At 39.2% G+C, this 23,991-nt stretch overlaps 1 protein-coding gene across 1 annotated transcript in view; it reads left to right on the top strand.

Moving 5' to 3' along the window:
- Positions 1–19,734, top strand: part of MTX2 (metaxin 2) — a 29,889-nt gene extending 10,155 nt beyond the window's left edge. Inside the window, 9 exon segments of the mRNA XM_036386773.2 lie at positions 2,896–2,943; positions 3,938–3,984; positions 13,077–13,149; positions 14,456–14,532; positions 15,279–15,371; positions 16,035–16,073; positions 16,477–16,602; positions 17,199–17,275; positions 19,245–19,734. Coding sequence (XP_036242666.2) covers positions 2,896–2,943; positions 3,938–3,984; positions 13,077–13,149; positions 14,456–14,532; positions 15,279–15,371; positions 16,035–16,073; positions 16,477–16,602; positions 17,199–17,275; positions 19,245–19,452 — 788 coding nt within the window. The 3' untranslated portion in view covers positions 19,453–19,734.
- Positions 19,735–23,991: the final 4,257 nt, after the last annotated feature.

The following is a 23,991-nucleotide window of genomic DNA, read 5'->3' as shown; positions in this document are numbered from 1 at the left end:
CTGGTGTCCCTTGGCTGCATGTTTGCACCTTGGAACTAACCAAAGGCAGCATGGGAGCTCCTACTTGAATTTAGCTTGGACCTGATGAGCCTGCACCCCTTACCTAGCAGTGTGTATTTAAACTTCTTGCTTCATCTGAAAGAAATGTTTCATATTCTAGACATCTTGGAAGAGGGTGAATGAGTAGAAATTGTAAGGTATGGGACAGATAGTGAATGGGTGTTTAATTATTTGATTTCCAGAGTATTGCACAGGTATTTGTACATCTGGTGTTGTGGAACATGATCTGCATGCAATTCTGAATGCATACTGCAGAATTTGTTTATTTTCTAGGATATAGGTAATTACATGTGAATCTTAATGTGAAACTGATAATTTTAAAATCTAATCTGTATAGAAACAGTGAAATCAGTTATACCTTTGATCTTCTTTGCATACAAAGAACTGAAGACTTGGTTCAAGGCTTGTGAGAATGTGTTTACCTCATCCAAACATGGTCAGAATTGTGACCTCACTCTGGAGACTGTCAGGTGCCAAGTGCAGGGTGTATTATGCATTTTCTTACAACACCTGAAATTTGGAGTTCCAGGTGTACTCATAATGAAGGCTGGGATTTTCATTTGGCTGTTTGTCCTTGTTTCATTTACTCATCAGAAACATATTAGTACACAACTAAACTGTGTGTAAGTGAATGCAAAGGCTTTAAACTTTCCTTGTCCTTTGCTTCCCTCAGGTTGGGTGTCTGCTCTTGTGTACTAGGACTGTGAGATAAAGACTTTGTATCATCACTAACAAAATTAGGGTCAGCAGATTTGGTTCATGAAAATAAGTATGTGATCAGTAGATTGTGGAAGTAAGATTTAAGCTGAAAAGGGCAAAAAATATACAAACGATCTTCTACTTGTATTTTAGTTTATAGCATGGATGTGGCATGCCTTAGCAGCAGTGTGGTTTTGGATTCTGTGTGCCAAGAAGCTGGTGGGGTGTGTGCGTGTATTATATCTCTGTATCTCCATGGCTGTGTATAGCTGAGTGCCAAAATCAGACTGGAATTAGAATCTGAATTTCTTGGAATGTACCTAGCTCTTTTGTTTGAGAAGGAAAAGTTTGCTTGATTTTTGCGGTCCAGAAATATTTCAGCCATAGGCGACTTCCAGTTTAGGCTGGAATCCAAGAATTAGTTATAAATCTGACATTTCAGTCAGAAGAGGATCAGGCAAAAAGTTTCAGTAGGAATGGGTGCATGCAATTGAAGCTCTCTGTACCCTTTTGGGCCTGTAAAAAGGATGTTTTCACTGTTTGCCTGGAGCATTTAGAAGATCATTGTAACTTTGTCACTTAGTTACTTCTGCAAGTATCTCAGAGTCCAGAACTGATAATTTTGCTAAAATATAGTAATAACATTCTTATTTTCCTCCTTTCATTTGCTCCTGGAAGACTTCAGTGGACTTGAGGAAATGTATATTAGATAAATTATCTTAAATGCTTAAGGTTGTAGTACTGCAGACACTATCTTAGTTTCTTTTTATTTAAAGATGTAGATGTACTTCCACCTCAAGAATTTTTACTTCAGGGCAAAACTTTAATGGCAGGGTGTAAAACCAATAACTGCTACAATAAAACATAAAACATTTTTCCATGACACTTAAATGTGATTAGTTGCTTTCTCATGCCCGTACTAGTATCACTCTGATAGGCTCTATGCCTTAATGTTAGAGGCAGTGACCTTCACAAAACTGTGTACAGTGTTTTAAGCTTTACATTTTGTGTGACTCCCACAAAAGTTAATACTTCATGAGTATCCAAAAGGAATGGTAGTTAGAAAATTGTGCACTTTTTCAGTTTGAGTTCTAAAGGCAAAGATGCAAAGCCTTACTTAATCTGGTGACATATTTATGCTTGATCCACGCATAGCTATTTATATACACTATTGCTTTAAAAAATAATTTACATGATTAGAACATAAATTTTATTTACAAATGGCTATTTTGGGTAGAATGCAAGGTTTGAACCAATATTTAAAAACAGATTTTTAATCAGACATTAATAAGGAATGTAATGGATACAAAAAATGTGATGAACTGTTACCTTAATGCTACCATTAACAGTAAATTGGTACTGATTATTATTTTTGCCTTCCCTTACATTCATATGGTGTATGATTGATTACATGCAATGGTTCTCAACTAGAGGATGTGATTGTCTTTTATTTCCTTGTCTTTTTTTTTTAACAACTGCTCAACTGTTTTGAACTGATGATTCAGTTTCATGAATGCATATTGACATTCCCATTTTAGGGTTGAGCAGTACATGACTTAAAGCTGTAGGCAGCTCTGGTCATCGTGGTGGGCAGAGTTCTGACATGCCTGGGCTCCTGGCTCTGTGGGTATTACATAGGATTGTGAGGACGCAACTTTAAAAGGCAGAAAGCTTTTCCATTTCCCTAAAGCATTCTTCACACATTGGAGGTTTGTGTTTCTTTCCTCTGTATCTTCTTCTGTTCTCTCCAGAATTCTTCATTTAGTATCTTAATAAATAGTTGCTCTTGGGAGTGGCCAGAATTAGGATGGGAATGTGCACAAGGATATCTTTATGATGAAGGGAAAATAGCTGCATCAGTTGCTTCAGAATTACAAGGCCGTTCTGTAATGTAGCTTGAATTTTAGCTCTTCCTGCAACATCACATTCTGGGACTTCCTTCTCCATGATGTACCCCGTGAGCAGGAGAGAAGTACAGCAGGAGAGCTTGTCAGTGGGACATTTTTAGGGCAGGCTAAATATTGCATCATCGTCTTTGCAGTCTAAATTCTTGCTCTGGGTAACACTCGTGTTCAGTTAGCATTTATAAGCACATTGGTATTCAGCTTGCTTAATTAATTTCTTCTCTTTCCACAGCCGCAGAGCCTTGGCCTGAAAATGCTGCATTGTATCAGCAACTGAAGGGTAGGTACCCTGGTTTGGGCAATTAATAATTACCTTATTTTTAGAAAACACATTAAATATGCACTATGATAATTAACTGGAAGGAAGCACAGGAACTGTTAAAGTAGTCCTTTGTGTTTTTTTGTTTGGTCAGAAGTTTTAGTTATGCTTGCATCTGCCAATATAAACCAGCTATTCATGGCCTATAAGGTCCTTGGTTTATTATTGACTCATTATATTGGCTGCTGTAGCCAGTGTAAAATGATGTGGTTGCAGGCACAGTTGGCAGATTTACTGCACCAATAGCTGAGGCAGCAGATTTTTGAAGTCTTGTGGTAAAGTGGGCTCTCAGTAAAAAGGAACTGTTAAAATGTATAGGCTAGGATGGTTCACTCTCCCTTTAGCAGCTCTTCATATATCATCAGATCACATTATGGCCCCCATTTGGGGCTCAGCAGCCTGCTACAGTTGTCAGAAGACTGCAAAGTAATGAAGACTAATAGGTAGCAGCTCTAGTCTTCTAAGCATGGAATTTTTATTGCAGTGAACTTGTCATCTTTCTTTTGTGTGACAGACCTAGACACAGTGTGCAATATTAGCTGCAAGCTGCTTTTATAGGTTTCTGAATACTTCTACTTTTTAGCCAGAGGAGGTATGAAGATGCGATTTTATTTAACTTTGATTAGAAGGAGAGTAATTGGCATAAAAGTCAGGCATTTGCTTTTTTTCTTGTAGTGTTTTTTATTTTTTTTTTAATTGAACATTGGTGATAATATATGATAAGTGCAATTGCATTTGTGGGAGAAAAATTCCTGGTATTTTTTTCCTGTTTTTTAATATTTATATTATAGATTTTCTAGTCCTGCTGCATAATAATTATATATGTGCTCCTTGTTTTATGCATAAGAAATGCAACCCAGCATCATATACAGTTACAGGTCAGTAGCTAAAGGGGCACTGTTTTTTTGTAGTTGTGTGGTTTATTTTTTCTTCTTTTTTTTTTTTCTTTCAACAGAGGACCAAATTTTGCTTTCTGATAATGCATCTTCCCTTGCTGTTCAGGTAAAATATCATATTTTCTAAACTAAAGATGTTAAAGATGCAATTTTAGTTTTTAAATTATTATCTAGGTAACATAACTATATTTATCTAAAAGATTAATTTAAGAATTATTTGTGCCAAAATGAATGACTTACTTCCTGCCTCTGATTTGCTTTACGTTGTCGTTGAAGTGCCAGAGCCTAAATGGTTTGAGGATTTTGAAAGTCCTATGTAGACTTCTGCTCCTTGTATTCTTGTTTATATTGGTCTGTGTACAGTATCTGCTTGCCTACTTACTCTGGGAACTGCATAGTTCATACCTTTTGTCACTTGCTGTGCACGTTTGTCTTGTAGCATCTTTCATGATGTTTGCCAGTCATTTAATTCTCACAGCTCATACTATGCCCAAATATGCCCAAACTCAGGGCATATTTGCTTCAAGCTGTGAGCGTCACGTCTTTCTGTGTCTCTGGTAGGTTTTTTTTCAATTTCATCATGTGTACAGACTGGAGCTCCAATGTGGTTTTTAGAAATAGTCCATATAATTGACAAACTTGCACCTCTAATTGACTTAATAGCACCTCTGTGGCTGTGAAGTCCATGTAATCTCCATTAACCTGTTAGGTTCAGTAACCCCAAATCTCAAGGGGACGTTTTCCCTGTTAGTAGCAAAGGCCTGGCTGTCAGAGTGGTGGGGAGCAGGATGTCTGTAAGGTTCTTGTCCTTCAAAGCAGTTTTGTGGCTGCTTTGCTTAACAGGGAGTTGCACTGTTCTCCTGTATCTTGCTTTTTGTGTGTGGTCTAGCTCAGAGAAGCTTCAGCAGGCTGTCTTTGAGGGCTGTCCAAAGAGGTCACATTTCATTACCAAAAATGGGACACGTGGAGATTGTAACTGATATTACTGGTGAAAAGGTTAGGATCACTTGATCATGGTAGCTACTTCCAGGATCTCTTAACTTTTCCTTCCAGTCTGGCACTCTAGGAGATAGCTCTAAGAGTAAATTCGATCACAGGAAGAAGATAGCTTTATCCTTTGCTGGAAAGAGGAATCACCTCTGATACACCTAATTAATGGGGCAGTGTTTATTGGTTTGAGTAGTATGTTTTATATTGATCTCAGTGTTCCTTTTTATCCCAACAATTGTATTTTTGGGGGTTCTCATGAATTTTCTTCCCATCTAGCAATAGATGTATATGTGGCTTGTATTTAAAACACAACCCCCCCCCCCCATCTCACCAACAAAATAACCCTAAAATTTCCTTTTCTAATGCATCATTTTTCTTTACTGTTTCTAGTACATTGTTATCCTACACATGTCACTTAGATGATAAATTAACTATAATATATTAAAAATCCTTGTTTTTCTTCAATATTCTCTAGCTGGACAGCTGATAGTAGCCATGACTATAAATATGGCTCTGGTGGATATCTGATCTTAAACTTTATAGAATAATTCTGTATTGAGGAATTGTATCAATTTTGAAGAATCTGTGTAACATGGTTGTGACAGGGAAAGGATGTCTTTGATCCATTTTGAAACGATAGTAGGATATGTAGTGATCAGAGAGGTTTAAATACATCAGTGTGTTTTGCATAAGGAATTAGCTTTTTATTTTGATGAGAGCTTGTTTGTCTGTTTATTGGTTTGGGTTTTTTTTAAGGGGGTGGTGGGAGTTGGGGGATATGTGTCTTTCTCAAAGGAAAATTTGGGAATGAGGGATAGGAGGAGAAACAGGAGCCTGGTACCTGGGACTTCTTTCCTACTACTGTCATTCTTTTTCCCCCTGTTACTGATTTGGGGCACATCAATATCACCACAGCAGATGCATAACTTGTTTGAGGTTGTTGAACTTCCATGTGGTGAAAACATGAGCAATTTGAGTCAAAAGAGCATGTGGAATCAGCCACCACCAAATCTTTAAGAAACACAGGTTTAACTGCTAGACTCTGAATGTGTTGTAGCCAGTCTTTCAGGTATTTTATAAAATCTCCTTGTAGCACCTCTTTGTAAAGCTGCTCTCAGGTCTCAGAGGGACACACACACTGGTATCTACACATAAATAACACATGCAATCCATGTGCCATAGTAAGTAATAGCCAGAGTAAAACTTGACTGTTTCACAGTTGCCAACCCTGCAACACAGATGGCGTTTCAGGTACTGCTGGTTGAGGGAGCAGAGCAAGCAGACAGCAGAGCAAGCTGCTCTCACTGCAGATGTAATTAATGAGGAGAGGGGGCTGCACGTTGAATATAGGAAGTTGATTGAGTCTTGCTGTTTTAATAATGATTGGACTTACAACTTCTCATTGTGCAATAAAGTCTGGACTCTTAATAACCACATGTCAGATGAGAGAAGGGATGACAGTCTTCTGGGAATTGCTGAGTAACTGTGCTGGTGCCTATAGTAGTTAAAAACCAACCAAACACAAAAATTGTTCTCATCTTGTGGAACTTCTCTGGTAGGGTTGTTTATTTTTGTTTATTTTTGTTTTTTAATTCCTCTTCTGCTCATTGTTTATTTTGGAATCAGACTAATTAGCAATTTCTTTGGCTTTTACTGGGTTCAGATTCTTTGTGTTTTCTGAAAATACAACATAACTTCAAGTAGCAAGTGGATTATCTCTGGTAGATCTTGGTGTTTGCACTTCTTGTTTGTTAACTTGAAGTAGTGTATTATACAGCCAAGTCCACTTGATCTTGGGCTGCAAAGCCTTGATATTGAATGAAATTTTATTTTCACTGAAAATTAATTAAAATTAAGGGAAAATACTAATCAGTAATGAATATCGAGCTATTGAAAGGAGAATGTAACAGAATGAAGGCTCTGCTCTTGTGGACACTCAGCCCTCTTCCCATCAATGTTAGTGAAAACACACCTCCTGGGTGACATGACATGTACCATTCTCCATGTGCAACTATCGTTATACAGCATTCCTGCTTATCTGGCTTATCACAGTGAAAAAAGCCACCAAAAGCAATACACAGATATATCTCAATAGCAAAACAATGCTACAACTTTAAAGAGGGGAAAAATGAAGTAGATTAAAACTGAATCACCATAGGAGAGTGTATTTCAGTCTGAAGCAGAGGGTCTGTCCAGGCTCTGTCTCCTTATTGATGCCTGGTGCAGGTAAAGCCATTTTATTTAGTGCCTGGCCAAGTAGGAGGGAGGGGGTTAATACAGCTGCACTCTGCCAGGCCTCTTGCCTCAAATGGCAGCTCAAAGCATCTTCTGCACTGTTCCAACTTGTCAGGAAGAGGAATGTGGATGTTGAGACTGTCTCTTTTATTACAGGTTCTTCTGGAATCTTTATGCAGTTAGTCTCAAAAGGCTGTCTAAAATGTTCAGAATTCTGGAAATTCTGACAGCTGTCCTGAGGTCACAGAGCCTGCAGCTCATTTGGTTAAGATATGTATTAATTGCTTGTGCAGTCAATGTCCTTGTAAGTGGTCTTAACATATTCCAGGAAAGTGCTTTTAAAATTGTCTGTTCTTAGGCCTGAAGGATAGAAGGAAGTTTGAGCAATTTAAAATTGTGTTACACAGACCAATTGCTTATTTACTTCAACAAGTAATCAAATAAATGTGTAAATCAGACATGATTAATTGCCCTTGACAGATCTGTGATTTTTTTTCTCTGTGTTTCTATGAATTGTGGTTTGGTTTTTCTCTAGACAAAACATTAGCAGAAATTTGAACTTGTTGCTGAGTCTTAAACAAAAGCTTGGTACTGAAATGAAAATCTGCCAATCCCTTTTTTTTAAAAGAGAATAAAAGCTGGAATTTTTCATGATGAGGAATGCAGTATCAACATAATCAATCTAGCAGCATTGTGTTGTTGCTGAAAACATTCTTAAATCCCAAGCTGTACAGGTACTGTTTGTGAGTGAAACATCTTTCATATAGTTCTAAGATGAAATTACCTCTGAATGAATAGAATCTTCATTTATCTTCAAAACCTCTGTGCTACCAGTGAATCCACTCTTTGTACATTCTACAACAAGAATTACATTATACCATTAGAGGCAGTGCCATGATGCAGTATAAAATAGATTGTTTTGGAGAATGAACGTGGCTTTGCTATAAATTACACTCACAGGTACAGAGGAATTTGTTATTTTGTTTAAAATAGTCACAAATATAATTAAGATCTTAATTTATGTTAAACTACACATGTGGCCATTACCATAACTGGATTAGGAATTTAATCTGTCACTCAAGCAATGATACTGAACAGTTTTCATTTATAACCTTAGACACACTATTTCAGTTACAGGGACTGCAGCTGTTTGATATGAAAACTGAATTATTCTGTAGATTTTTTCATAGGTTTTAATTTTAAAATGTGTTCCTGCAGTAAAGTAGAGAATAACTCTTTAGTTGTCATCACATACTGTCCATTGTATGCTCATGAAATAACATAAAATGAAAACAGAAAATGCATTTCACTCCTTCTTCCTAACAGTATGTTGTGTGAGTGCCTTTAGAAGGGCTGCTGAGTAAGAGATGGTTTGGAATGGCTCGTTCTTTATTAAAAACTAACCATGAATATATCTTCTTCAAATGAAGCCTGGACTGTGCCATCTGAAAATAGTGTTCCTCATGTGGCGACGTAAATTGTGAGCTATTTGAGTCTTGGCATAAGTAATTTCATTCTTGCCTCTGATCTCAGAAACTGCAATCTGGATATGATTTACTTCAAGTTGTAACTCATTTTTAATGAGTGTATGTGTTTGCTCATATGTGTTTTTCTGGGAGGAAGCTGTAGGGGAAGAGGAGAGCATTGTGGTGGAGCTGTGACAGGGTGATTGGCTGCCCAGCGCGTGTCGTGTGTCCGGCTGACGGTGTCCTTAGCTGGCAGGGCAGAGAGGAAGGGAGAGCAAGAGTGAAAATCACTCCTAAACCAATCAACTGTAGTAATAAATTAAAAAAAACTCCTCTTTCCCTTCTCCTGTGCCTTCCCATTGTATTTCATATACAGCCACTTCCCGTATTTGTCATCAGAGGAGGACACAATGGAACCCCTTTCTTGCATTGTTCTGGGGGTGGCAGCAGCAGAGATGAGAATGTCAGTCCTGTGAGAAGAGGAGGGTGGGGAGGGAGGAGGAAGGGAAAGGTGGGCTGAGTTGTCCTGTGTCTGGCTGTGGTTTCTGGGCTTTTGAACTGTGCCAAATCAGTGCAAAGGTGATTGCTCTGATTGTTTTTCTAGATAATTGAAATCAAACATCCTACTTAAATTTTGAATTTTAAATTGGGTGGGCTATAAGAAGCAAGCTTTACATGGATTGTGTCCTTTAAGCAGTGCTGTTGTAAATATACTTCATAATTCTGGCAGGAGGTGTCACCTGCCATGATTGAAATGAATGATAGGCATAAAATATTTGATTAATTTTGTAACAAGTGTCATCCCAAAGCTTCCTATCAGCCCTGTTTACATAGTTGCCAATACAACCTCATTCTCTCACAGCAAAAATACCAACTTGGTTGTTCCACCGTATTTTGAAAGCAGAGTGGCTCATGCTCCTCTCTGTGATTGCAAGGCAGTTCAGTACAAACCACAGGCAGTGTGCAGTGGGCAGGAAAGGCACTGAGATGCTTCCCCATACTTTTCTTCAGTTCATTGTCCACAACTCTTTCTTCCCTACTCTGTAAGAGTAAATATTGGGACCATAGGGGAGGACAGACATTATTCATCTGGTTGCTTCTGTTTGCATTGCTCTCATCCCTTTCTCCTCATGGATGTGCAGAAACCTTCCATCTCTGTCTACAGCAAAGTCTCCCATTAAAAACAAGGTGCACAGGGGCAGTAGCAGCACTGTAGATGCAATGGTTTCAGCCTGGAAAAAGAGAGGTATCATTGCTAAAAATGTTTTCTTTTTCATATTTCTTCCTTCACTTTCTGGGTGTTAGGTAATGCTACAGCTAGAGAGGCTGGAAGAGTGTGAGAGAGGAGATTGTTAGACTGCAGGAAAAAGGCAGAGAGCATGTGTGGGAGAGAAACTGACAGACCCTATTAAGCCAAATCTTTATTTTTTAACGCCTTTATCTGTTTCTTACATTAAGCTCATCCAAAGAAAGGATACATTCTGTTCCTCTGGTGCTGGAGGAGATCCAGCTTGAGGCCTGTAGGGTCACCCTCTTTGTTCTTTGGTAGTACACTTTTTTTTCCAGAGGAGAAGGGAGCTGGAAGTGTAATGCTGTTGGAACTACAGGCAACTTTGCGAGGTGGGACAGGCTGTGCTCAGTTAAATATCTTGTTTCTAGTTTTGCTGTTACTGTCTTGCTTGCCATTTTCTGGTGAATTTTCACAAGGGTGTCATTAACTAGATTGTATGTTACTTGGAATTCAGTTGGCCCTTTTCAGTCCTTTTTTAAGTTGATCAGCCAAATTTAGGATGTTAACAATAATCTCTGATGTACTAGAATGAGCCTGGGCCCTTGGTCTTTCAGATTGCTCAACTTCTGATGCCTTGTCTTTGAAGGGGTGTTGATATCTTCATAAATCTTCATAAATCTCAGTGAAACTGCACTGGGGTGGTTTCAGCCTTCAGTCTTTTGCCCAAAAGCACTCAGAGGAGCTGAGTACACTCCCATTTGCTCACAGAAAAAGATTTCTCTCACAAGAAAAGCAAGGGTAACTTGCCTGCTCAAACTGTGTATGTGAGATACCCAAAGGGAAACAAGATGTTCTGAGCTGAAGTAATCAGTGTTCCGTGGCATCTTTTATCAGAGTTGGAAGCCATGGTGGTCTCATACCATCTGCACACCAAATGTGCTTGTTCTTGACATTCTGTGTGAGTGGTCAAAAAGGGAACAAATCCTCCCTTGATCACTGGGCTAAAGCGTGTAATGAGATAAAGACTCAGAGAAATTGCTGCTTTGTTCTATATTCTCTCTCTAAGATTTCTTTGATCTGTTCCAGTTTCAACTATTTTGGTAATAGTTCATGCCACTTACTATCTAATATCAGTTATTGTCTAATATCTAGCATACCTAGCTGAATGCATCAGAAAAAAATTTCTGGCTGTGAATATTTATAGGGATGCATTGGTCATGATCTTTGTCCATGGTTTTTTTTTCTAAAAGAAACTATAATTTCCATAAATATGGAATGCATTCACTGTGCTTGAAAAGTCAAAACCACCTGACTTGTTAATGCTAATAATTTCCAAAGCCTGTCAGTTACATCAGTGAAAGAATGTAAGTACTCATAGTAATGCAAATTGCAAGGCTTGTTTCTTAGACTGAGCCCTCCTAATTTGGGATAATACTGCTGTCTTTTACTGATTCACATGAATATTTTAGTTGACATGAAGGGTGTCCAGTGGACCATTAGTTCAAGCTGAAGCAAGAAGTAGATACTGGCCTACTTCTCTAGTTAATGATTAGTTAAGCAGTGTAGATTCAATAAGGATTAAAATTGTCTTATACTGTGGACCTTTCCTTCATTTTGCTGCAGAACATTTTGTAAGGAGCACCTAAAGTTGAGCAGGTCATGCTTTGGATACAAGTCACAGCTCATAACAAACAGATATACTGGTCTTTGTATTACCTGGGTTTCTATCTTTTAAAAGATGTAATAGCAGGGTTTGTTAAAAATTATTTTCTTGGGTTGATTGTATTTTTTATTTAGATTATACTATTAATATTACAGAGTAAATTACGTATTTAGCTGTATTTCATCACTCATCTTAAAGCCAATCCTAAATATAGACAAAGACTGAAGTGGAACAGGTCTTGGCATGAGGATGCTGAAGGGGGTGCTGGAAGAAGCCTTGTAAAGCTGCTGAAGGGGCAGCTCCAGTGGTCAGTGGTCACTGCTTCAGAACCTCGCAGGAAGACTGATCTGGTAAATTCAGCACTGGATGGGTTAATCCAGTTTTAAGCACGAATCATTCTTTTCAGTGTCAGTCCTAATGAAGCATTCATCAGAACTGAAGATGACTATTCCAAGAAAGTTTTCTCAGGTTTTTGATTTGGTGTTTACTTTAGGGACTTCTTATATTTATTTTTAATTTTTAATTTTTTAGCTGAGGGTAGACTAAATGATTTCTAACATTACTAGAATCTGTGCTCTATTATGAAGAGTAGCGAATCTTAAAGTTAGGGTTTAGTTTGCTTTCATGTGTGTGATTAGAGTCTGAGCAGCTAAAGCTGTGAGAATGTGGTTTACTGCCAGATCCTGCTCTCTGAAGAGCAGGGAGGAGGCTTGTGTACAAAGTGCTGTGTTACAGCACTCTTTTTCTTCATGGTGGGAGCCTTGTTGCTCTAGGCCTTTTGTACCTCAAGTCACATTGTATAAATAGTTAATAGAATAATTTTGGAATCTGGACTTGTCACCTCTCTAATTGCAGAGACAAAATGAATGATAGGAGTGAGCTGAGCTGTGAGAATCTCTAGCAAGTAAGAGATTCCTTATTTGCCGTGTTCTGTCCAAACTGCAAATAATTGTCTTGACATTTTGGTATTTCAACAGAAACAGCCTATGGATTTTGTGGTAGTGGCAGGTGCTGACAGAAATTGTTACCCTCCTGAGAAAGCTTTGAATCTAAGAACACAGATAGAAGAAATGGCAAATTTATCACTTACGCTCTCCATGAATCCCGTAAATTAAAAATAATACTTTGTCCCAAACCAGACTTGTGCTTGACAGTATCACAGAGCAAAATTGTAATTATAATGTGGAAAGGTGCCATATGTGTTTGCCATGTTACATAACGTTGCCTTGACTAGCCAGCTTTAGCCAGGAGAAATGAGTATTGTGGTTTTTAAAAGGGGCAAAATGCCACTCAGTTTTGTACAGCCACAGCACTAATTGTGTCTGTCAGATACTGCTTCTTTGCCCATCTTGAAAAAACAATAAAAATAGATGAAACTGCATTAGAAGAATTCCAGTCAGCATTTGAATGATAAATAGTTGTCTAAAGAAGTCAATATTCCTTTGTTTTTCTTTTACTTACCCTTCCTCTTTCTTCCTAAGAACAGTATGCAAGGAGCTATACTTCATAAGTGTGTGCTGGGAGCCAGCTAACACAGGCAAATGCATGGAGAACACCACATTTGTTTGCCACTGGTGTATGAATGCTTTTCAAATGCGACTCTTTGTTTCCAGGCCTTTTTGCAAATGTGCAATCTGCCAATCCGGGTGATTTGCAGGGCAAACGCCGAGTACATGTCCCCATCTGGTAAGTGTGGCCTTCATTTAGATTACTGTGTTACACCTCCATTTTGATACCATGGCAACTAGGCCTTGTCTTGCTGATAACAGGCAGTGCTGCTGTGTGTGGGTTGCCTTTCCCCCTCCTCTCCAGAGCAGTTTCTCCTCTGCAAGCAATCAAAACAGTGAAATGCAAAATAACATTGGCACCATGTGTAACAGTACCTGTGTAAAGTGTTCACGCAGCTCAGTGCCTGGTGGAAACCTTCTCTCAAATGCCCTAAAGCAGAAAGACATATGTGTCCTAAAATGGCTTTATTCTGCATCCAGGGAATATTCCAGGAAATGCTGTTATATTTTCCTGTTGCTGGAATGGAACAATACAGGAGAAAGGTTCTCTTTTGTTTCTCTGTGTGGGAGTTGATTGCCAGAATGCAGGAGACCAAATGGTGCATTTTCACTGTAAATGGTGACAGGTGATTTTAAATCTTCCTCAGATCCATGAGACTGTCTGGAAAAAAATTCAAACCCACCACCAAAAAGTTAAGTATTAGAAGGGTACACAGCCTGTTTTTGTTGGAAGTGACTGCCTAAAAATGCCCAGACACCAGCTTCAGAAAATTGCCTAAAAATCAGAAAGAATTACAGAACACAAGGTGCCAAGATCCTCGCGCTCTGTCCCAGATTTTTGTTATGTGAGGACGTCCACATTTACTGGTTCCCTGGCTCTGGCTGTGATTGCCATATGGAAGTGCCTGTCAGTATATGTCTGCCAGCTATATGGGTTCTACTGCTGGTACTGATATTTTTGGTTAAAGCAGTGAAATTAGGTGATTTAAAAAATACCCAAAACCAACAGTTGCTTGGGAGGAGTGAAACCCATGCAAAAGCAAAATATGCAGGTATATGAATTATTTGTTAGCAAATAGAGCTTTGCAATGCTGAATCAAGGCACACAGGAACATCTTGCATGTGCAGGACTAGGACTGGTGACACTTACATGCTATGGCTTCTCTGCCACTCACATCTCATGTCCACACTTGCTGGCATTTGATGTTGTAATTTAGGTCTGAACACTTCCTTCTCCTAAAAACAAGGAGCACAAGAGGGAAAATGATTCTGCTTCAATTTTAAATGTAGGCAGAATTACATGTATTCTTTTTGCCCTTTCTTTACTCCTGGAGCCCTTTACTGTTTTTACTCACTTTTACTCACTTCCCTTGTTTCCTTTCTTTATATTGGTTTAATGATAATTCAGAGAAGGTTTACATCTGTTCCCTTCTCTCGCCCCACCACCTCTGTCTCATTACTCCAATACCTTTCTCCTTTTACAGGCAAAGTACCCTTTATTCATGTGGGAAATCAAGTAGTATCTGAACTTGGACCCATAGTCCAGTTTGTAAAAGCCAAGGTAAAAGTACATTGTTTTCATTAATTATGAATGTTAATCCTGCTTAGCATTGCACTGATTTAGTGTGCTTTTCTGGAATCTTACTAAATTTGTTAAAACAATATAGGAATCTAGTACTCTTTTAAAAGACAGATATTATGGAACAGGAGTTTGTGAGGTGAAAATATTTTTCTTTGTAATTTCCTCAAATTCTCCCAGTAAATTCTATGCAGAATAGCTGCATTCCAGTGCCAGTTTCTGAGACTGTTTTCCTACATGCTTTATCTCTGGGTCTCAAGGTCTTAAGCTTAGAATTGACTGTTTTAAATCCTGAAATGTCAGATACTGTTCAACTTTGCCTTTATTCTCCCACCCCCAGCCCTCCCCTCTATTTTAAAAAACGCCATGTTTTCACTGAGAAGTTGAATTTGTATCACGGATGTAAATTTGTGTTTACTTTGTGCTATAGGGGTACACTAACCAGGAGGTTGTGTGCTCAAAGTGTGCTCATCTATAACTGATAACAGTCTAAATTTCTTGTAGATTAGCTTAGATTCCTTATGGATTAGATTAGTTACATAATGATGATTTGGTTTTAATTGTAAAGGATACTGTATGTAAAAATTTCACATGTAATTTTTTATTGAACTATGCAAGAGAATAGGATCTGAGCCAAAGCTCATTGATGTTTAAGGTCCTTGGGTCATATGTTGCTGAATATTCCAATACCCATTCTTACATGTGTGTCTTTTTTCTTTCCCCATTAGGGCCATTCTCTCAGTGATGGGTTGGATGAAGTCCAAAAAGCTGAGATGAAAGCCTACATGGAATTGGTCAATAATATGCTCTTGACAGCAGAGGTACAGCAAACCCTAGTAACTGCACACCCTGTAGGCAAGAAAGCTTTAGGATTTTTCCCTGTAGTGGAAAAAGTGTTGTTCCTAAATTAGGTCATCAGCTTTTGAGGTGAAATGACAGGAACAAATTCTCCTACACTGTGGATTGCTTGCTGACCTGTTCCTGTGGGTTTCCCCTCACCTGTGTCAAGTGTGGCACACAGCTGTTGAAGTAACTGACAGAAAATGCCAGTGTTTCCTGGGGTCCTACTGCATCCCCTGGCTGGCCAGCCACCCCCTGTCACTGTCCCACTGGGATCCTCTGTGCTGCCTGTGTGTGGCCAGTTCAGGTGCCTCAGTGCTGGTGTGGGAGCAGTGTGGGAAGCACTGGGAGGATGCAGATGGCTGAGGAGTGAGGGCTGGTCACCTGTGCCTGGGGCTGGGTGTGGTGTGGGCAACAGGAACAGACTTTTGGTCTCAGCCTAGTTTTGGGGCTGGTAAAGTAAGGAATAGCAGCTGGGCTTTTGCCTCCCAGTTTTAATTTCTTTTGTACATCAAAGGTCTATGAGAAGAAATGAAATGGAAGTTTTAATCTAATTTAGAAAAGAAAATTCTACTAGTGAAAAATGATTGTCTCTGTATTCTCCTTTATTAGGGAGTTTTAGTAAGTGTTCTTTCTTTTCCTAGCTCTATCTCCAGTGGTGTGATGATGTTACAGTAGAGGAGGTGAGTGGTTCCGCAGCATTCATCTTAATTAAAATTTAATGAGAAAACACTTTTGCTCACAACTGCAAGTCCCTACTCATAAATGAAACATGGGGGTTTATACCATTAATGATAAAGTCTTTTCACTTTAATTTCACTTTCATACACATTTTAGGGAAGCTGTGTTACTGGAGGGAGCTGACAGCAGAATAGATACAGGTTTTGTTCATGTTTCTGAAATAATAGCTTTAAATAGTTATGCTGCAAACAGTGGGTTCTGTGCAAATAGTAGAGCATACACACAGCTGCTTTTCTCTTCTGCAGCTCCTTTTCTGAGAGAAATGTTTAAATATCAGCTGTTTTGTTCAAGAGGTATCTGTATTTCTTGCATTATAACACAGTACCTTTCTGTTTTTCAACACAGATTACTCACCCCAGGTATGGCTCTCCTTACCCCTGGCCTCTGAACCGCATTTTGTCCTATCAGAAGCAGTGGGAGGTTAGGAGGAAGATGAAAGCCATTGGATGGGCTGGGAAGACACTTGAACAGGTAACTATGAAAAGTGAACCTTATTTCTTTAATTTCTTTTTTTTTTTTTTAATAGGCATATGAGAGTAGTATGTTTCTGAAACAGATGTAGTGAAATGTATGTCCTGTACTTTAAACATTATCAGGAGTCAGGTATTTGCCTCCAGCAGCAATAAATTTTAAATTATGTGCAACTTGATGGGGTCCAAGGAAGGATGTTTTGCCATGACTGTACAACTCTGTCAGTGTTAGTTTAGGCCATAGTCTGGAAAATAGGTTGTGAGTTCTGTGCCCTGTTTCCTGTATGATGCTGATAGGCACTCTTTGTGGGATCGTGGCAGGTTGTGGGTTTTAACTCAGTACCTTTCATTAAGCTTAGTTGTAAATGTTATGGGAAGCACTTAATCAGAGTTGCCTTGCATCAAATGTTAGATTAAGTAACACTTTGCTACCTGCCTGCTGTGTAGGTTTGACTGACTTTAACTGCTTTTGGTATTCCAACATGTTACATTCCTTGTTGCCACTGTCAGTGCAAATAGAATAAGGAGGTTATTTCTTGCAGTGGTGTTACTTCCTGACAATATGGATTTTTCTTTCTTTCCTGTGTATTTTGATAGGTGCTTGAAGATGTAGATCAGTGCTGTCATGCTCTCTCCCAGAGATTAGGAACACAACCATATTTCTTCAATAAGCAGTAAGTTACTTTTCATTGAAATACTGCACCCAGCAATATGAGATATAGGTATATAGCCACATACATACAAATGTATTTATATGAAAATCCTATTTTATTTTAATGCTGTGTGAGTAGTTGCAAAAATACAAATGTGTGACTGGAATCTAAACAGGAAATTTCAGGAATAAGTATTTAAAGGTTTTAAAGGGAAAGCCTCTGGAAGTTTGTTGTATTTATGATTTCATTTTACTTCTGCTTGTCTTCTCTGCAGATTCTATCACAACTTATGTAGGCTACAAATGTACATTTTTATATAGTTAGTTTCTTATTAAAAATGATACATTTAAAGCATTACTTGAATTTCTCAGGTAACATTCTCTGCTAGAGGAGTGAATGTATGTTGTGCCAACCTGATCAGGGCAGCTTAACACGAGAAGCAGTTCTGAATGAACTGAATTAGCATGAGGGTGTCTGAGTTCTAACAACTGGGGGAGAGGCTAGCTGATCCACAAAGAACTAAATGCAAAGTGAAAAACAGGATTCACATTGCCAGGAGAGAAAAAAGAAATTACCTGACCTCCATGGAATGTCCTCTGTTCTCACCAGTTTCTTTCAATTGCAATATGCTCATTAATTTTTTTTTTCTCTCCAATAATTCACAATTTTGGAAATTGCAATATGCAATTAAGTTACACACTTAAATAACATCACATTAGCTCCCCCTTGTCCCCTGTGCACAGATCAGTCTAGAAATGCTCAGGTCTGGATTTCAGTTTACTGCATTTGAACAGGGAGATGTCTTCAAATGGCAGCATTTGGTTACTTCTCTGCATTGTGGCTTTGCCCCTTAGTCTATTCCAAATTGAGACTAGTTGGGTAGTCTTAATTCAGAGGATACAAAAATATGCCTTACAGAAGATGACTTTAAGGTGCATCTTCTCCTTTGATTATTAAACATAGTGTATATTAATTTTTCTTTCTGTATTTCTAAAGAATTGTAACTTGGGGAATTTGTGTTGGTTGGTTGTTAACCAGACTTTTTTGCTGGTTTCAACCTTTAAATTTTTTAGCTGTCTCAAATATTACTAAGAAAATCTGTGGTTTTAGTCCAGTAGTTTTCAGTCTGTGACTTCTGCGAGTCTTTGGGAGGTAAATAAGAAAAGCAGCCTGTTTCTGACAGATTAAAGTTTGTTATGCAGAGGTCCACATCTCCACTGGAGAGTGCTTAGTGATCCACAAATCAAAAGGGAAGTTAGGAAAGCTTCATGCTGCATACATTGAAGGTTAGTAGAGAGGGACTCTGAAGTTATTAATAGATTTGAAAAAAATTAATTATTTTAAAATGGACTACTTACATACATGGACTACTTAAAGGTCCAAGGTGACAATTCAGACAGGTCATCATACCTAAAACATTCCCAAAACACCTGTTTTCTTCTGTGTAATCCCCTTTCAGAAAAGGGATGTTTCCAGCAGCTGCCACCATGGAACTCCCTTTTTTGTTGGTCGAGTAGTTCCAAACTGTTGCAGAGCACAAAAAAAGGAATGGGAGTCATAAGCTTCCACTCATCTCCTTTTTTTTCCCCCCTTGTGAGATAATAGTTGGATTTTTTCAACACACATCTGCAGAAGAAAAAGAAGACCCACAAACCACCTGATAAGCACTTGCCCTTGTTACAGGACTAAAAGGTGGAGCATGGTTTGAAACTAGATCAGTAAGTCTCTCTGGTCTAAGAGATGTTATTTCCACATTTCCAAGCTCCCTAAAGCAAGGAAAATGCCATCCTGAGAACAAGCAGAGTTCTTAATACACCCTTTAGACAGATTTCATACATTTGGTTTAGCCTTGCTTGATTTCATCCCAATTCTTAGGCAGTATGGCTAGCTACAGGTTACTCAGAACAGCACGGTTTTTCTTGATCAGGACTTGTCTTCCAAAATAACTGTTCTTTTTTTCTTCTTCTTTTTTCTTTTTTTTTTTTTCCAGACCAACTGAATTAGATGCTCTGGTGTTTGGACATCTGTTCACAATCCTTACTACTCAGCTAATCACTGATGAACTCTCTGAAAAAGTGAAGAACTACAGTAACCTCACAGCGTTTTGTCGGCGAATAGAGCAGCAGTACTTTGAGGGTCAGGAGAGAGACAGCACTGCAATTGCAGCCCGATCTTCCAAGAGGTCCCTGCTGAGATAAGCGTGGTGCTTGGGCTGGATCATGTCATAGTTTTGGTTTTATCATTGCTCTATAAATGGATTTTGAGAATGGAGATGTGTGTTAGCTTTTTGAAGCTGCCAAGTCATTCTGGAGCAAGAATAAATGTTCAGTACAGTTTTTGTGTTGTAGAATATACTGTGCACATTTAAGCTGAAATGTCTGTACGAGTGTTTCCATTTTAATAGCCTGTATGCCACTTACTGTAAAATGACCTCGGAAAAATATTATATCTGTTTCAAAAAATAAAACACTGAAAGTTGATCCCTGATCTTTCTAAATGCCTCTTTTAATAAATTTAATTTCTGTGTAGTTCATGAATGGGATCCATTTGACAGGACACTTGGAAGAAAGTTGTGAACTAGTTACAATTACTAGGCTGAGAATGAAAGTATGCATTAGAGATCTTAATGTTTGTCTGCCTCAGCTAAAACTTAATCAGAAATTGGGTGAAAAAAATGTCTTGGAGCTCTGTAGCACACAATTAATGTGAACTTATTCAGTCAGTTCCTGTTTTTGTGTCAAAGTACCTTCTGGGTGTCAGTCCTTCATCTTGTGTGTGTCTTGCCTCTGCTTTTATCTTTCATTCACCTTTGGTTTTTTGATTATAATATTTTTTCATCCTGTAGTTTCCCAGTTTTAATCCCCAGCTTGTCCTGCAATGTGTTTAAGAAACTAATTTGCTAATTTTGCACACTAATGTAAGTGTCTGCCTCACTGTTTCCACTTCCAGTATGTTGACATTGCTTGTGAACTTTGATCTATCTACCAGATGTGGTTCTCATAGAAAAAGGAGTCACTGTGAGCCTGTGGCTGGCATGTCTAGGTCCTTCTGCCTCCACATTATTCATGGTACATGTAGCCACAATGATACAGGAGTAAACAAAGAAATATCACTGTGGTGTTCCAAAAACCCTGGCAACTTGGAACTTTTCAAGGGAGAGTTCTTGTGTGCAGGCAAGGACTGATCTGACTAGTATTATTTCAAGTGCATTAAATGGTGCTGCTCTGTTCTGCTGTGTCAGTTGTACTTGATGCTTTTCCAAAAGCACCACCAGGAACATGCTGGTGGCAGAAACAAACCTTGTGCATTCAGGAAGTCATGGGCACAACTGGGAACCAGCTCAGGCTGTTTGGCTTGTTGGAACCATTGTGTTCTTACTTTGAAATATGTTCATTTGACTATATGCTTCACTGTAAGAACACTTAATGGCTTGAACTGGTTATAAATGGTTATACAATGGTCATGAGGTTTTGGCTGCTATTTCCTTCTCTCTTAAACTGAGCAGAAAGCAGCTGCATGCCTTGGACTGGCTGCATCTCCCATGACAGGCTCCTGAACCACTCCTGCTTACTCACTGCTTTTGTGGGGATTGCTCTTGCCAGCTGGACTGGAAAACAGAGCTGAATTCTTACTGCCTGCTTTTTGATATAACAGTCCTAAGTCCTACTGCAGCCAAATCCACTAAGTATCAGTGTATCAGGGTGTCTTGGTCTTTCATTAAACCACTCTTGCCAGGAGAGGCAGATTGCCCTTATCCTGCATTTCAGTCTTGGAATTTCACGTCTCTATGTTGAATACCTTTTGAAATTAAACCCCATCAGCTGTTGACTGCTTAGTGGCTATTTCTACTATCAAACCAGTTGGTAGCTGAGAACCCAGATATTTCTTTCAAACTTGCTTTTTTTTTTTAAAGTTTGGAGAGAATATTGTGATACACGCTACTTTGAGCACTCAGACTAAAGTTAGCATGCTGTGGTGATGAGGAAATCCTGTGTGAAAACTCAAGTATCTTAATCCAGAGTAATTAAACTGGTCTTTTACCCTCTTGCTATTTGCAGAGCACCATTCACGAGGAAAGATTTTAAGCTAGCTTCTGTTGTTTTCACAATTCTGCTACCAGTAGACTGAACTACAGAACTAATTTACTTAATGGATTTTTAAACCTGCCTATTAATTTTTATTGGTCTTAAAAAGTGCAGGTGGACACGTGTTCCTCCTCTTTCAAGGCTTCAGTGGCCATTAGCCACCTTGTAGCTGAATTTCAGCAATTGCTTTGAAACAGCATTGAATGAAACTTTTTGTATTCTGGCAAGGTGAGGCAGAGCAAGCTCTGATAATACAACACCTTGAATGCTGAACAGCAAGTTATTGCAGATTTTGTGCAGTAGCATACAGTGAGCTTTATAACTTCAGAGTAGTAAAAAAACCCCACAGAACGATATGCATTAACCTGCTTTGAATGTCTCATCTAGAAAATAAATGCTGTGGAAGTGGTTGGGCAAAAGATACTGATCTCTTGCAAACAAAGTTTGTGTAAATCCACCTGAGCTACTCAGACTCCACTTAAGGATACAGAGACAGGCAAATCACATCGAATTTTCAATATTGAAGTGATAGGACAAGCAGAGACTGAGCTCTCAAGTTACACTGAAGTTTCTGAAAGTTTAACCACCCCTCATTCCTCGTGTGTGACTTTGATAATTTCATTTAAATGGAAAAGAGCATTCCTTACTTCCTTGACTGAAGAGGATTCTTTCTTGGCATATTTGCTACAGAGCTGGTTTGTAGTTCAGGCTGCAGCTCATTCTAGGTGATATCTAAACTTAAAAGGAAAATCTTGGCTTTGCTACCCGTGTTGAAAATAGCTGTTAAAATCCTAGCCAAATGACAGACTTTGTACCTCATAAATACAAGAAACTATTATGCTTTTTAAAGTGACATTGGTAGCATGACTGGTGCTGTGGAGCTGACTGGGCTGAGCTCCAGGGACCAAGGCTTGCTTGGCAAGCTGTGCTTTAACTCAGTGAAGCTGCAGTCCTACAAAGGACACTTAAGCGGATTGCTCCTGAAATGCTGGGCACAGCTCAGGAAAGGGAATGAAAAGTTTTAACAACACCAGCAATAAAACAAATTAAAGGCAGAAAAAAACCCAAACCAACCCAAACCCAATAGCCTTTATGAACTCAGGAATTAGCACTTCTGTGGGTGCACAGTTTGGCAGGAAACCAAACCAACCCTAACCCAAGAACCTTTCTCACAAAGAGATTGAGCAAGGGCACTGAGCTGCCTTCTCCCAGGTGTAGTAGCAAGGGCTTTCTGTTGCTCTGAGTGGCCCTCTGGTAGACAAGGCTGTGCATGTGCAGTCTGTGAGAACTGACTCTTGAGTTGTGGGTGTTTCTGGGAGATCTCCCATGCCTAAAGCACAGCTGCTGCACCAGACAGGAATCAGGCCAGGAAGGCCTGTGGTTTGTCTCACATAGCAGGACAGTGGGTATGATGGTTTTCTTCCCTAGCTTTTCAGGCTCAAAATTACAAAGTTCTTACAGGCGATTTTGAGTGAAGAGAGATAGCTGGAACTTCTAAAGTTTCCCCAAATTAAGACAAAATTTATGTTTCCAACAGAAAAAAATGTCAGAATCAACTGTACCATGGATTGTCATTCACCTTCTAAAAATGCCTTACCAGGAAGTGCAGGAGTTACCCAACCAAAACAGCACACAAAGTTACAAAAGCTCTCAGAGCTACAAGTGAATAGACATAATTGAGTCTGAGTACAAATCACCTGACCATTGTGGTTTGCTTCTCCTAGTCTTTTCCTTCTACAAGTAATTAGCTTCAGAGGCAAGGCTCAAGTTGGAAAGTAGCAGATACTTTCTTCACCTGATGGAGCTAAAACATTTGGGGAAGTCCTGGTGAAAACAGGACTGCTTCTCCATTCCCTAGATGCTTCTTTGGGACTGTGCTCAGCACAGACGCCCCTCAGCACCTGCAGCAGTTACCTGCTCATGTTCTTGTTGGATTTTGGTGTCTGCTCCTATCAGAAATATGCAGGGTGCCAGTTCCAGGTGTGAAGGTCTCGTTGGCCTGACCAGCACAGCACTCTACACACAGCTAGACTGTGGATCCTGTGTGCCCTGTGCCACTCTTAAGTACAGCACAGGAAAAGGAGCAACCACCCTACTCCACCACAGGCTGTAGCAAACCAGCTGGTGATTTGAAAGTGGCCAGACAGCCACAGGCTGATTTATAGTATTGGAGCATTGTTTCCAGCTGACAGTCCTCCCTGATATTCTGGTTTTCCTCTTCCTCTCTGAAGCAAGTTCTCCTTGACTGGGTAGCCTCTTGATGCTGCCTTTTATTATGTGATGAGATTTCAAGGGAGACGTGTGAGAGGGTTTTGGTGCGAGCAGTTTTTGCTAGGACCTATCACTTTTCACATATCAGTTATAAAAATTTTAGTACTGAATGGTGTTAATGAGACATTGAACTGCTGTTTTCTCTGCCTTTTGTTTTATTTCTCCTTTTCCTCCCCAGGGAAAGGAAAACAACCTGGCAATCTCCTACCTCTTGAATGTACTTAAAGCTCAGTGTTGTGGAAAAAAAGAGGCTAGCATAGCCTTACACATGGAGAATGCTGCTGAGCTGCACTTAATGATGCCTCTTAGGATCAGCTGTGCTGCTAAAAAACACTTCATTTCCTGTGGCTTTCTTTCTTTATAAGCAGGGTGCAGCTCCAA

This window comes from Molothrus ater, chromosome 7 (assembly GCF_012460135.2).
Source record: "Molothrus ater isolate BHLD 08-10-18 breed brown headed cowbird chromosome 7, BPBGC_Mater_1.1, whole genome shotgun sequence".
In the NCBI taxonomy this organism is placed as follows: Eukaryota; Metazoa; Chordata; class Aves; order Passeriformes; family Icteridae; genus Molothrus; species Molothrus ater.
The sequence above is the reverse complement of the archived record's forward strand: the minus strand, read 5'-3'. Positions and strand labels throughout refer to the sequence as shown.